The sequence below is a fragment of the Danio rerio genome, chromosome 16 (assembly GCF_052040795.2).
Source record: "Danio rerio strain M-AB ecotype USA chromosome 16, GRCz13ab, whole genome shotgun sequence".
Taxonomy (NCBI): domain Eukaryota; kingdom Metazoa; phylum Chordata; class Actinopteri; order Cypriniformes; family Danionidae; genus Danio; species Danio rerio.
This window is the reverse complement of record NC_141036.1, coordinates 21,101,703-21,116,295: the sequence shown is the minus strand read 5'-3', so window position 1 is coordinate 21,116,295 and position 14,593 is coordinate 21,101,703. Positions and strand designations below refer to the sequence as shown.

The window sequence follows — 14,593 nt, the reverse complement described above, 5'->3', positions numbered from 1 at the left end:
AGAGTGCGAAGAGCGGAGCAGTGGGCAAAGACGGAGCGAAGAGCGGAGCAGTGGGCAAAGACGGTTGATGGTTTTAAAGACCCACCCACATTCTTAAATAATGAATGAACTGCATGTTAAAACAGGATTGTATTTGCTTGGTAAATTAAACATTTTAACACAACACAAACTATTCAATTCAGTGTTGTATACAAGTACAGTGCACTAACCTCCCTTGCTGATCTGGATACTTCTGCTTGCAATAGGACTCCAGGGACGCATACACTTTCTCTCTGAGGAGCTCCACTTCACTGCTGCTTGTCAGACCTTTGGCATCTAAAACATATTGGAAACATTCAGCACAAACATGTAAGCATTCTTTGGGATGTCCTTCTGTTTTGATGCCCATGAAGGTGTATTTATGTCTATTATTTTCCTAAAAGGAGTAGTTCACCCCAAAATGAATATTAGGTAGGGCTGCACGATAACAGAAAAAAATTATAATCATGATTATTTTGCTCAAACTGTTAATCACGATTAATAATGACAATTAATCCTTTGTTTGTGTGTGTGTGTATATATATATATATATATATATATATATATATATATATATATATATATATATATATATATGGTCAATTCCATGAAAATGTCAACCTTATCATGAAAAAATTAACTTTTGACCAAAATAACAAAACCTATTTAAATTTGCTCATTAAGGTCTATATTTTATTGTAATGATGTGCTCTTGTTGAATTTTTAAGGAAATTGGTTTGTTTATCCATGAAATATGAGGATTGTGCCAATGGTAAATTTCATTATAATCCAACCACATTTCGTGGTTTAGAATAAGGGATTAAAGACTCACCTTTTCCATGCTTTATGTTAACAGTAATCATTCTGCAGAAGGATTGGAGTCTGTAGTATAAATAATTACCCTTACTTTTTCATAACATTACTGCCCTTTTGATTTATGAGCTACATATTTAAGACATCACGCAGCTTCGGTCACGTGTCACGTCCGTAACGATTTAATGAAAAAGTTTATATTGTGGAATAAATATTATAACAAATAATATGAAACTTTGTATACAAAGCCAAAATATGTCCATACTAATTATGATCGCCAACTCATCTCAGGTCTTTGCTTTAAACAACTACAATTTTGCGTTACGGACGTGACCATTTTTGAACTCCTTATTAATATAAGCCAATGACTAGCGCATATTTGTTCATTATGATGCTGCATTACAATTACTGACTTACATTACATAACATCCATATGTTATATCAAGAACTGAACATTTCAGTTAGCTATGAACCATTTTAGTAACATTTCAAAAATAAATGTTTAATAAAGAGAACAACATTTTACATGCCATAATCTTGGCGCATAATCTTGGTGTTTTGGCGATGCAGCACCTTGTGTTGAAGCACTTCTTGTTTCTTTTGTAGATAGGGTAACTGACCGTCAAATAATAGATCAAATAGTTAAGATACAATTTATGCCAAACTAGGATGCTGATTTCGATTGATTTTGCCAATCAACAACCGCTCGTTAAGCGATATTAACCGTTAACAGATTAATATCAAAATATTATTTAATAAAAAAAAATTGACGTGCCTATTTTGTCTGACACATTAAATATTGCATTTTAAAATACTGATTTAGGTTATTTTAACATGCAAACAGCATACAGAAGGAGCATCTTCACGCACCTGCAGTGTTTTTTAGCAGCACAGAATAACTGAATAAACTAACAAAAATAATAAAATAAATCCTGCTCTAAACCTTTTTACTTAAATGACAAATTAAGATTACAAAACGAAAACATGAATGAATGCGTTTTAAGAATCGGCATAGACTGTTTGTCCAATCGTGTTTTTTTTCTTCCGTCAATTAAAAAATATTAGGCTAGCTCAAATAAATTGCTTTACGGAAAAAATGCATTCAATTAATGCTCCGCTGTTATAATATTACAAAGCCTGTCAACATTTTTAATAGAAGTCATTTTAAAGATTATGTCTTAATTATGATTTATTAGCCTATTTCCTCTGTCTTACTTGCGGTTCATGTGCGCGCGCGCGCTGAGTATAAGGAAAGATAATGACAATGAACCATAAGGCTTTGAACCTATACTTTTTGTTAAATATAGGCTAAGGATATAACAATTTTGTTATTTACATGTGATACTGTATTAATTTGCATACATGTTTTATAAGCTGTTGAGTTTATGACGCGGCTCCAGGCTGCACAGACGACCAGCATCAGCGCTGGTTCGTCAACTCCTGTGTCAACTCCTGTGTCAAACTGTGGCCAGAATATCCTTCTTTCATTTTGCTTCTTTGGCAAAATACATCTGTAAGCACGTGTTTGCACGTGTTACTGTTCTGCGAGTTAACAAATATGTGTTGCTCATAGAGGCCGATCACAACGAACGCGCTTTTTTATTCCAGAGACGTGAGGCGCTCCGCAATGCATTTTATATTAAAAAGAAAAAAAGGAGCACGGTGCTCTTTTGTATGTCACTATTGGTAACAACTGAATCAGCTGGTCTATTGTGCGCTAATGTTGCTGTCAATTTTGTCATAATTTAATTTTTAAAATAATATTATAAAATTCAAGATTTGTAAAGTCATACAACTTTGGATGACTTAAAAGAGCGACCACAAGTCTCTACTCCGTTATTAAAAAGTTCGCCGTATCTTGACAACACACTTTGTCACCTCAAAGGAAACCCCGCCTCTGCTTTCATTTGATTGAAGAATGAAAGACGCCACTGAGGTAACATGCTTTTCCTCTGGAGCTCACAAAGCGGGCAATGGCAAAACGCGAGGCGCGCATGCAGAGCGCAAAATCAATAACCTCCATGCATTTGGTCTTTTCCCATTGCTCAAAATGCGCACGCCGTGGGTCAGGCTGCAGGCACTTGCACAGGCCACAGCGGAGTTTTCATTTCATGCAGAGCATAAATATGTTTTTTATTTTATTAATTAAATAACTATTTATAAAGATAAATTATCATAGCGACACAATTAATTTTCCAAGCCCTTTATCCAAAATCTAAGCACTTTCAAAGCTGGAAAATAGGCTATAGCCTACATTAAAATGAAAACATTTTCAAAGATTTCAAGCACCCGGCAAATGTGCTTGAGTGCTTATTAAAATTATTTTACAGGCGGCAAAATAAGAATAAAATCTTGATATTGATCTAAGCTTTAACTACATTATAGGAGTATTTAATTTATTAGTAAATCGATAGCACCTGCAGCTGTAATGTCATTCAATATTTTACACAATCGGTTATAAACTATAGCCTAAAAATATAAACATTATAGTCATCCATCGTACATGCCTGCAATTAATGGCTATTTTTCACAAAACCTTTCATAATAAAGTTTTCTCTCTCATCCTGGTCCTCTGTTTAAATTTTTTCAACCTGTCCTGAAGTGACTGCCGACGAGAAAAAGAAAGCAAGCGCGAGTGGACAAATTAAGCTATTTATTCAATCGACTAACACATTAACTAGAATAAACTAAAATAAACTTTGTCAAATATAATACTGCCATAACTGTGACACAACTAGATTTTGAATATTCGCCACGTAGACACAGTCTTGCGCACTAACAGTCGGGCAAAGATTCAATTCAAGTTTGTCTGGAAAGGAGCCCGATAAACATAGGCCTATTATAGCTGATTATGTTTATTATCAATTCTATATTATTCAGAGAATAAAAGCACCATGTTAGCATGCACCACTGTTTCCGAATTGAGTTTTGAACATTCGAACGTGCGTTAACCTTTAACAACACACATGCCATAATACGAATTAAATATAACAAGGTGATATCTATTTAAGTTTGATAAATTGTGCAACCTTACCATTCAGATGTCTCAGAGGTTAAAGTTTATTGGTTTACACACCCAACAGATATCCACAAATAGGTCTTTTGTCAAGTTTTGAAAGCATTTATCTGATTTTCATAATGTGTCAACTGTCAATTTCAGAGCAGTCACGTCCGTAACGAAGATAAGTCACGTCCGTAACGATAGTTTTTCCTCATTAATGCAAAAATGAAAAAGTAAATAAAATGAATTATATATGTCCCATGCAGAGCCAACCCTTATCCTTTTGACTGTTATAAATATTTTTGGCTTCTGCATTTTTATTCACAGAATTTTAACCAAGTATGTCGACTCACAAAACTCATGTCTTTTTTTTGTCACGTCCGTAACGCATTCATTTTGCCGTCATTTTAAATATAAAACACCTGCATAGACTGATATTTTTTTGATGCCTAAACTCCATGGTTAAGGGGTAATAAAAATATAAACAGATATTTCAATATTCTGTTAACATATACATTCTCCGAGTATATACGTTTAATTTTTTTTCTGCAAATGTCACGTCCATAACGCTGGAATCAGCCATATATATATATATATATACACATTAGATACTTGGAATCTGATACTTGTTATATAATTTAAATTTTGATTTGTTTTTACCAATTTCTGATGCAAAAAATTTCATGAAAAAAAAACTGCAGAATCTCAGAGAGTATTTGGTTAGCTTTAAAAAAATGTTATCTGGTTTAGTAATGTTAGTAATGCATAGAAAAACTCAAAGCAAAACTGAACTGAGCTCATTAACATGGGAATCTGCAGATAACATGAAGACTTTTTACGACCTTTTTAAGACCATTAAGTATTAAATTTGAGACCTACATAACAATATCAAAAACACATGAGAGAAAATGTAAAATCGCAAAATTAGTGGTAAAAAGTTATTTAAATTGAACAGTACTAAGACAGGTTAAATGCACTATTGAACTATAGAAAAAACAAACGTCTTAATGCTGATTTATGCTTTCACCTGGCTCCACATACTTGACGCGTTCACCATTGAGATATTCTTTTAGATGACAGGGGTGGTCAAAAGAAACAGACAGTAAAATAAGATGGATAAAAAGAAAATCATTATCATTGAAGATGTTTTTGGGTGCATCTTTTTTTTAACAAACTTATACCTCAGGTTTTTCCAAACTTTTACAAAAACTTTCCTCCTATCCCATGGCTGTTGCAATTTCTAGCCAAGAATTATTGGTCATCTGGTTCTCCCTATGATCACGCATGGACGGATCATAAAGACGTCGGTACAGAGGTACCTGTTTCAGACAAAATCTCTTTAAAGTGTTTCATACTCAACCCAAATCAAATGGGGCGCCGCACGAACTGTTCACCCGAGTCTCAAAAAACTTCTTTAGCTCTGCTATGGCGTTATTTCACTGACAAATGTCATGAGCCAGTATTACAAGTCAAGCGCATTCATGTATTACGAGCGAGTGTATCTATTTGCTCTTGCATCGATGTCCTGTTTGTGGACAAAATTGCTAAAATTTTCTCACTCTCAAATATGCACTGCTCATGCACAATTTTTTTTGCGCACTCTCAGTACACTGTTCAATCTTCCTTTTATGTTTTTTGATCTGACTTATATTAGTGCACTATTTATTATCAATAACCAGTATGTTACGTGATGAGAAATTTCCAGTTTCAAACACTAAAAGATACAGAGAATAGTTTTATTTTTAAAACATATATTAGACATTCATAAGGTACACCATTCTAAAAAAAAAAGTAAATATAACTAAAGTAAGCAGAAATGTAAGTGTGATAGAAAATAGGGAACTTAATTATTTATTTATTTATTTTTTATTTTTAATTTTTAAACAGGAAAAGATTAAAAGATAATCAGGCCTGACTCAGCATGAATGCTGTTTTTCAGCAGGTTCCTGCTCTGCAGAACATAAAAACAGACAAACATCTCATCCATCAACACAGTACAAACAATCACCAAACATTTAAGATAAAGAAAAAAAGCAGGCTACTATCTCAGTGGCTACAGCGATAGTTGACCATCAGATGACGAGCATGGGATTTCTTAAAAAGTCTCAGTGTTGGTATTGTTTTGAGATGTTGTGGGATCTCATTCCAGACTCTTGTGAATACATAAAAGAAAGATCTCTGTCCATAACAGTTTTTAAAAGCCGGTACTGGCAAACATCCATTTGTTACAGATCTGGTGGAACGATCAGTCCTTGTGTTGAGTTTAGGTACCAATGCACAAAGGGCTGCTGAGGTAGAGCTATTTAAAATTTGATAGTACAGTTTGATACCTGTGTTCATAATGTAGTTTTGAAATGTTAAAGCTTTAGAAAGTGATAGAGCAAAACAGTGATGTGTCCATCCAGAAAGTCTGTTGTGTACCTTATAGGCCCTATTGTATAGTCTAGCTATTGGCTCCAAGATGTAATTTGTTGTGAGAGACCAAATAGGCAGACAGTAAGACAAGGTAGACAAGATTATGGCATGCAGATAAGTTTCTGAAACAAAAAAAGACAAATTTGTCCTAATTTTGCCATAAACAAATAGCTTTTGTTTCAGCTTTTTATAAACATTTTGAACATGGTTACAATAAGTGAGGTGAGAGTCCAGACTGATTCCCAAATATTGATATGTGGATACAATGGAAAGTTTTTGATTTGAGAAAGTGAGGGGATGGGATATGGATAATTTTTTCCTAGGTGAATAAAAGTACATACACTCTGTTTTCTTAACATTAATAGTCAAATGATTGTCTTGCAGCCACTCATGTAAATGCTGAAGATCTGTATTTAATTTATTGTTAATTGTGTCTGTACTCGATCCAGACACAAAAAGTACAGTGTCATCTGCATACAATAAAGAATCTGAATGTTTAATTACCTGAGGGAGGTCATTGATATACATCAGGAAAAGTAAAGGTCCCAAAATACTTCCCTGAGGAACCCCCATAGAACAACTTAATGCCTGAGAAATTGTTGTACCAATTTTAACAACCTGAGATCTATTGGATAAATATGATGAAAACATATCTATTGCAAAAGAAGAGAGATTAAATGAGATCAATTTGTTTAAAAGAATATTATGATTAACTGTATCAAAGGCCTTTCTAAAGTCTATGTATACAGCTCCAGTGACATGTCCTTTATTTAGTGCCTTACGTATATGTTCAGTAAATAAAAGCAATGCTGACATGGTTGAGCGCAATGGTCTAAAGCCATGCTGGCTATCACTAAGCAACTTATTGTCTTCAAGATAAACAATTAACTGATTATACAATGCCTTTTCAAGTAACTTAGAAAATGTAGGGAGAATTGAGATTGGCCGGTAATTAGAGACACTAGTTGGGTCCTCAGATTTGAATATTGGAATAATCTGAGCAGTTTTCCAGGTGTCAGGGAATTTATGGAGCCTAATACACAAATTAACTAAATGATGGAAAAGTGGTATAAGAGTACTAGCATGAGTTTTCATAAAATGCATGTTTAAGTTGTTTACATCACAGGCATGAGAAATTCTAAAAGAGTTCAAAATATCAGATAACTCACTTTGTGAGATCTCAGAAAAAGAAAACTGTTGACATGTATTTGGTGGTACTTGAAGCACCGGAGAAGCTAAAAATTTAGAAGACAGCTCTTGTACAGATGAAATAAAATACTCATTGAATGAGTTAGCAATTTTTTCATGATCAGTGAGAAGAGTACCATTTATAGATATTTGTAAGTTATTGTTATTTTTAAAACTATTTTCACCAGTTATAGATTTAATAGTTTGCCATAATACTCTTGGGTTGGTAGCAGCTTGATTAATTTGATTTTGAAAATAGAGTTGTTTAGCTTTACGCAATTCAGAGTAACATTTATTTCTGTATTGACTAAAAATAAGCCTATTTTCATGTGTTTTAGAAAATCTGTATGCCTTCAGAGAGGATGCTTTTTTCTTTAAAAGTTGTAAAATTTCAGAATTTACCCAAGGTACTTTGTTGTGTCTGACATACATTTTGCAAGTAGTTGTATACTTTTGCCGTATTTCCTCCACTTTGCTATAAAAATTTGCCAGGATGTAGTCAGGATTTGACAATAACATCTCATTACTCCAATCAGTATCTCCAAATTCAGCATTAAACTGAGGTAATTTGGAGTTTGGTATTTTTGATGTATAATTGTTTTTATGGGTTCTTGGGTGTTTAAAAGTTTTCCTTATGACATATATGAGTGAATGGTCGGAAACAGAGGTGTGAATTACTCCAGATATACCATACTTAGTTGGCTGGTTTGTAAATATAAGATCCAAAATAGAATTACGGGTTTTACCAAATCTAGTTGGAGCCTTAATTAATTGATGTAAGCCCAATTTTATAGCTAAGGCTTTCAAAGATTTGGATGAGTTGTCAATCCAGTTCATATTAATGTCACCTAGAATTACAAGCTCCTTATTTTTAACACATTTTATCATGTCAGCAAGCTGCATTAAGTATGTAGCCGCACTGACATTTGGGGGCTTGTAAGTGACAATAATAGTAACTGAAAGCTGGTTTGATAGATTGACAACTAATTGTAACGATTCTGAGTCAGTTGAGATTTTTGAAATTGAATGAGAATATTTTTTGTTTACATAAACTGCAACTCCACCACCCATTTTCTCGGTCCGATCTCTACGGTACAATGAATAGTTTTCTATTGAAAGAAATGAGTCTGGTATATCAGAGGTTAGCCATGATTCAGATATAGCCATAACATGAGCTTTAGTTTTAGCAATTATGATTTTGAATTCATCCAGTTTGGGAACAAGACTCCTCATATTTAAATGACAAATTTTGAAACCTCTAAATTTACCAAGCTGACTCAGTGTGACAGGATTTGTCTTTGATTTTTTATGAACTTTGACATGTTTATAATTTGAACCTGAAATGACAGGAGCAGGAAGAGCCTCAGAAAAATGTAATGAAGACTGTTGAATGCCTAAAGGTTGTGACAAGTCCGCATTTATCACATTTGTGTCTGGACCCAGGCTCAGCATATTATTTAAAACATAGGAATAAAAACCCAGATAATATAAAAAGGTAGACATAAAAACAGTTTTGTCAGGACCAGGATTCAGTTCAATATTTCCAATTAATAAAAGCACAATCAATAAAAGCCGTGAAAATTGGCGTCGACTAGTCGTGTCTTTTGAACAAGATGCTTTAATATGAATGTCATTAACCCACCGGTGAAAGACGACAGCATGAGCTGAAATGACTACCCGATCGTGCAGAATGTAAACTGGACGGGACGACACGCTCCGGAAATCCTTAAGCCATATATGGAAAAATAGACATCCCGGTTGTCGGGAAAAGCAGGCTCGCTCTCCGAGACCGGGTACAGCAACCCCTCGCAGATTCGGGGGTAACGCTATTTCACTCGATGCATCTGAAACTATCGCCGCCTTCACCGAGTCTCCCGACAGGGGCACAGTTATAGTAATGCAGGGTATACTCGACTCAGTCCCGCACAACTGACGAGACGGCCGTACTTCACGCGCTGGAATGATAATCTGCCAGGATACTGTTCCAACGCCCCTGCCATACCTCCGATCCAGGTAACCCGGCTCAGCTGCTCTCTCGAGGCAAGACACATTAGTTGGGACTTGAACACCATTGTGCAATATAGGGATTCCACGCAGGTAGGCGACAGCGGCAACAAAACAAAAAAGCCAGTTCAGGTATAGGTGTTTTTCGCCATGCATAGGTAGCACTATGGTCTTTGGAGTTATTTTTGTTGTCCAAACATAATAGTTGTCCCATATTATACGGCGCAGTTGCACGTGAAACAGTAGCAACACTATGGTTGCAGTCAAACTGGTAAAAAACAGACCTGCAGACGTCTGAAACCCCAGATATTTGATATTTATCTCCCGCAGCGTTTCACAGGTACAAATGACTGTCGCCATCTTGCCATCCCATGACTCACATTAATAAAGTATTATAGCCTACTGTACTATTCTCTTCAAATAAATCTCACTATCAATCTCATTTTATCATGGCAACTAAAAGTGAACTAGTGTCTGCTGTACAGTGCTTTGTAAAGTACAGTAAAGTACTTCAATTAATATGTTGTGGTAATACTATAGTTGCTAAAATACCACAAGAAGTGTAATATAAAACAAACTACCCGGTGCTTTAGTTTTTTTTTTTTTTTTTTTTTTTACAATATAGGGTATATTATACTACAATTCACCACACTTTACTGTAGTAAAACTACACTGTTTTTCATTTTATCAGTTCACTATTCTTAATACTACAATATGCTGAAGCATCTCTGGAGAGCATAAGCATGAAAGGAGTCCGACGGAGCGAGAGCAGATCATTCGCACGTGAGCAGTCAGTGTTGTGGAGCTCACGAGCAGTTTTGTCCACGAACAGAGGAAATCGGTGTGTGAGCAGAGATTCGCTCTCTCGTATTACAGCGCTCCCGACTTACAAAACTGTGCCTACGTCATTTTTCGGTGAAATAACAGCATACTCTGCCAGCCGAAATCAACTTCCGCAATCACAGCGATGACATCACATTCGCCATGCACACTTTATAACAGAAAGCTGATTGGCTATTGCAAGTTGACCTTTTTGTAGTTGTAACCGCAAATTACAATTTGACTAGTGAAATAAACAACTACAACACCCAAAAAACCTAGCAACAACAACAAAAAATAATTAAAATTAGCATTAGATGTAGCGTTACATGGACATTGCAAAAATAAGACCTGTGCAAAATATTTAAGACCTAGAACAGCAAATTTAAGACTTTTAAAGACCTTAAATTTTGATTTTTAAATTTTAGACTTTTTAAGACTCTGCAGGTACCTTAATTAGTTCACTAATAAAAGCCACTTTGTGATGGCTTTTAATGTACTTAATAAAGGTTTATCGTGTACCTTGGAGACTTTAGACTAAGCTACCTGATCAACATTGCATTCCTTGAAAGAAACACTTGCAAGCTAGACGCAGTCACCTCATGCTTGTGATGAGGTACAATCCAAAAACTCCATCCATTAAAATAACGGCTTGGTCTTTGTACTGTAAAATCGTGACGATATTTATTTATTGATCGTGGGCCACAAATATCGTTATGGTGATAGCAATAAGATTAATCGTGCAGCCCTAATATTATGTCATTAATTACTTACCCTCATGTCGTTACTATACCTTGTGACCTTCATTCATCTTACAACAAATATAAAACCAAAAAGATTGTCAAAACATTCCATGTGAGGTTAAACTGTTATCATATGAAGCTACTTTGTTCATATCTTCCTTGTCCATTTTATTTTTTTATTTGTGCACACTAAAGTGTTCTCTGAGTTTTGTAAGATTACAGTTGAACCACGGAAGTCACATGGAATGTCTTGACTGTTTTTGGTTCCTTTTCTGGACTTTGGAAAGTTTTGGTCTATGGAGGAACAGAAAGCTCTTGGGAACAACATGAGAGTGATTAGTTAATAACAGACTTTTCATTTTTGGATAAACTAACACTTTAAATTCTTTATGATCTGATAACAATTAACAAGGTAAGGCAATGATAAAATATTACACCCTTTTTAGGTTTTCAAAAGTACATTTTGTCTAAAAATTAAATATGTCTAGAGGATCGTTTTTGTTTGTTTGCTTGTTTGTTTTTTTTATGTACAGTGATACGGAGTCATATTTGGGGCTTTTATTAAACTGCCAATTCAAATACACAAATTTATTCTTTGTGTTGTGTAAAAAGAAACAAAAACTGTACAACAGGTTCATAATAACAAAAAGATGAATTAAATAATAGCCTTTCCAAATCTTCAAAAAGCATTCAATCAGAAACAGAAATATTTGATCTGCAGTAGTACTACTGACAATTTTATATTTCTTAAAATGAACCATTTCTAAATAAAGCTAAAATAAATGCTTACCTGGGTTAAACAGAACTATGGCACGCAGACAGCCAAGTTCAGTTTTGTCCATTTGCATGTCACGCATCTTGCAGACCAGCTCAGTAAGAACCCTGCGCATATGATATAAACTTATTGAGGACTCCATGAGGGCTAAATCACCCTAGCATCAGAACTACTGGAATAGTCACAATTCCAAAAGCAAAAACAAAGATGTGATCGTATGCATTACCTGTCGAATAAGGCTCCCACCTCTGCACTGTGTGAACTCTCCCTGTACAGACAAAACAAACATGTTAAGCCACTAAAATTACTCTATTGTGCAACATTTGGAATCAAAGACTTCAGTGTGACCTGTCAAAAAAGGCCTCCACGCCCAAGTTGTGAGTGCTCTCTTTGGGCACATGGAGACCTGTGGCCAACAGAATCTCATCCTTCACACTGATGGAGCGATGAGAGAAGGCAGCAATCAACAGCTCGTTCCACCCTGGAAGAAAAACCATGCCACACATGGTTGGTTTGTGGATGTTTTAACATCATGTCAGGCTACATGTATGACAACTAACAAGTTCAAATACTTAAAAGTACTGAATTGTTTGCTGACTAATATCAGTATAATTTTGTTGTAAGGACATATGTATATATAAATATATATTTATATGTTTGTTTGTTTTTTGTAAACCAAAAAGGTCAAAATAATAACCAAGCATATTTAGAACAGGACTTATTTAATGGCATAAAACAAATGAAGAACAATTCAGCCCCAAAATTCTTACATCCTGTTTGATAATTCACTACTAGGCCTGCACGATTAACCGACTTTAAACTGAAATCGTGATTTGAAAAGGTGCGATTTTTATATCGCAAAAGCTGCCATTATTTCCATTATTACTATGGCGAGGGAGGTGAGCATGAGTACTTAAAACAATCCAACTAACGTTACTTTCAAAGCAGACAACTGTTACAGCAGAACCCACCGATTGACTGACCGATCGATCAATCACAGGTGTTTAAAAACTTGCTTGACAAAGCTCAAAAGGCAATTAGGATGTTATTTACATTTATTCATTTGCTATAAATGCACATGTTGTTCTGTGCATGTACTGAAGTTTTGTCTGATACATTAAAAAAGTGTTTTATTACATCTGTAAAATTAAAGGTACAGTTCATATATTTAACTGCTTGTATTAAATTACAAGATTGTATTACATGTTATATATATAAATACATTTATAAATTCTACATTTTAATACATAATAAATATATTACATATTTATACATTTTAATACATTTTTATAAATTCTACATTTTAATACAAGAATTCTTGTGCTGTGAAGTAAAAGCCTAAATTGTGTATGGAAAGCATTGTCACTGCACTGTCAATGCGCTCTTTTATGAAAGTAAATAGTAAATCGATAGTAAATCGCAATTTTGATTAGATATATAGCAATTCTATTTTTTCTCTAAATTGTGCAGCTCTATTCACTACTATCTTTCAAAGTATTATTTCAGCCTAATTTTTCAAGTATACAGTGCTCATCATCAATGAGTACACCCTAATAGATTTCTCCAAAAAATCTTTTAAATTAATTGTTAAATCACTAGCTATTAAATTATAAATAGCTGTTTAATTATTACTTATAGGACACTAAAACTTAATCTTCATTCATTTTCTTTTCGGCTTACTCCCTTTATTAATCTAGGGTCGCCACAGCAGAATGAACCGCCAACTTATTCAGAACGTTTTTATGCAGCGGATGCCCTTCCAGCCTAAACCCATCCCTGGGAAACATCCGCACACACTTATTTACACTCATACACTACGGACAATTTAGCCTACTGGAGAAACCGGAGCAGGGCGAGGCAGTGGCGCAGTAGGTAGTGCTGTCGCCTCACAGCAAGAAGGTGGCTAGGTTGCTGGTTTGAACCTCGGCTCAGTTGGCGTTTCTGTGTGGAGTTTGCATGTTCTCCCTGCCTTCGCGTGGGTTTCCTCCGGGTGCTCCGGTTTCCCCCACAGTCCAAAGACATGCGGTACAGGTGAATTGGGTAGGCTAAATTGTCCATAGTGTATGAGTGTGGATATTTCCCAGAGATAGGTTGCGGCTGGAAGGGCAGCCGCTGCGTAAAAACTTGCTGGATAAGTTGGCGGTTCATTCCCCTGTGGCGACCCCAGATTAATAAAGGGACTAAGCTGACAAGAAAATGAATGAATGAATGAATGAGAAACCGGAGCACCCGGAGGAAACCCATGCGAATGCAGGGAGAACTGATGAGACTACAGCAAAATGTGAATGAAAAAGTCAGACAGTCATACCGGCTCTGAGCAGAATGACTTGGTCATCCAGCGGCAGCTCAGAGAAGTGAGGGACTCTCTTGGCCCACTCCACCAGAGTGAACAGCTGTTTGTCAGCAGCCTGGCAGATGTTAGTGACTGGATCATTGGGCTGGAGAACAGAGAAGTCACAGAGTCAGTGGAGGAGAGAGCTGGTGCAAAGGCCTCTGGCACTTCTAAACAACATAAAGAAAATCTGTGAACTGATAAATGTCTGAATGCTTTATCTGTTTATCTGTAATCCAACTCTGAAACACCAGAATTGAAACAGCTTTACATACCAGCAGGAAACTGAATTTGCCAGACAACAGTTAATAAAACTTGGCAAATGAGTTGTCTCTAATTTTTTTAACCAGCTTCTGCAGCCATCATCTTAATGTGTCTAGACTGGCTACTGGTAAAGAGCATGATATACTAATAAACCGATAGCTCTAATGTTTCAGTTTACTAAAATGACACATTGTACTAGTAAACCCTATATTTTGATCTTT

At 35.4% G+C, this 14,593-nt stretch overlaps 1 protein-coding gene across 3 annotated transcripts in view; it reads right to left on the bottom strand.

Annotated features, from left to right (window-relative positions):
- The window catches only part of rxrbb (retinoid x receptor, beta b), a 36,529-nt gene that overhangs the window by 7,588 nt on the left and 14,348 nt on the right, over positions 1 to 14,593 (bottom strand). For all 3 annotated transcript variants that reach the window (XM_087285102.1, XM_087285103.1, NM_131238.1), the window contains 5 exon segments: positions 14,085 to 14,214; positions 12,125 to 12,257; positions 12,003 to 12,044; positions 11,792 to 11,883; positions 210 to 315 (listed from right to left, as the gene is read on the bottom strand). In XM_087285102.1, coding sequence (XP_087141228.1) covers positions 210 to 315; positions 11,792 to 11,883; positions 12,003 to 12,044; positions 12,125 to 12,257; positions 14,085 to 14,214 — 503 coding nt within the window.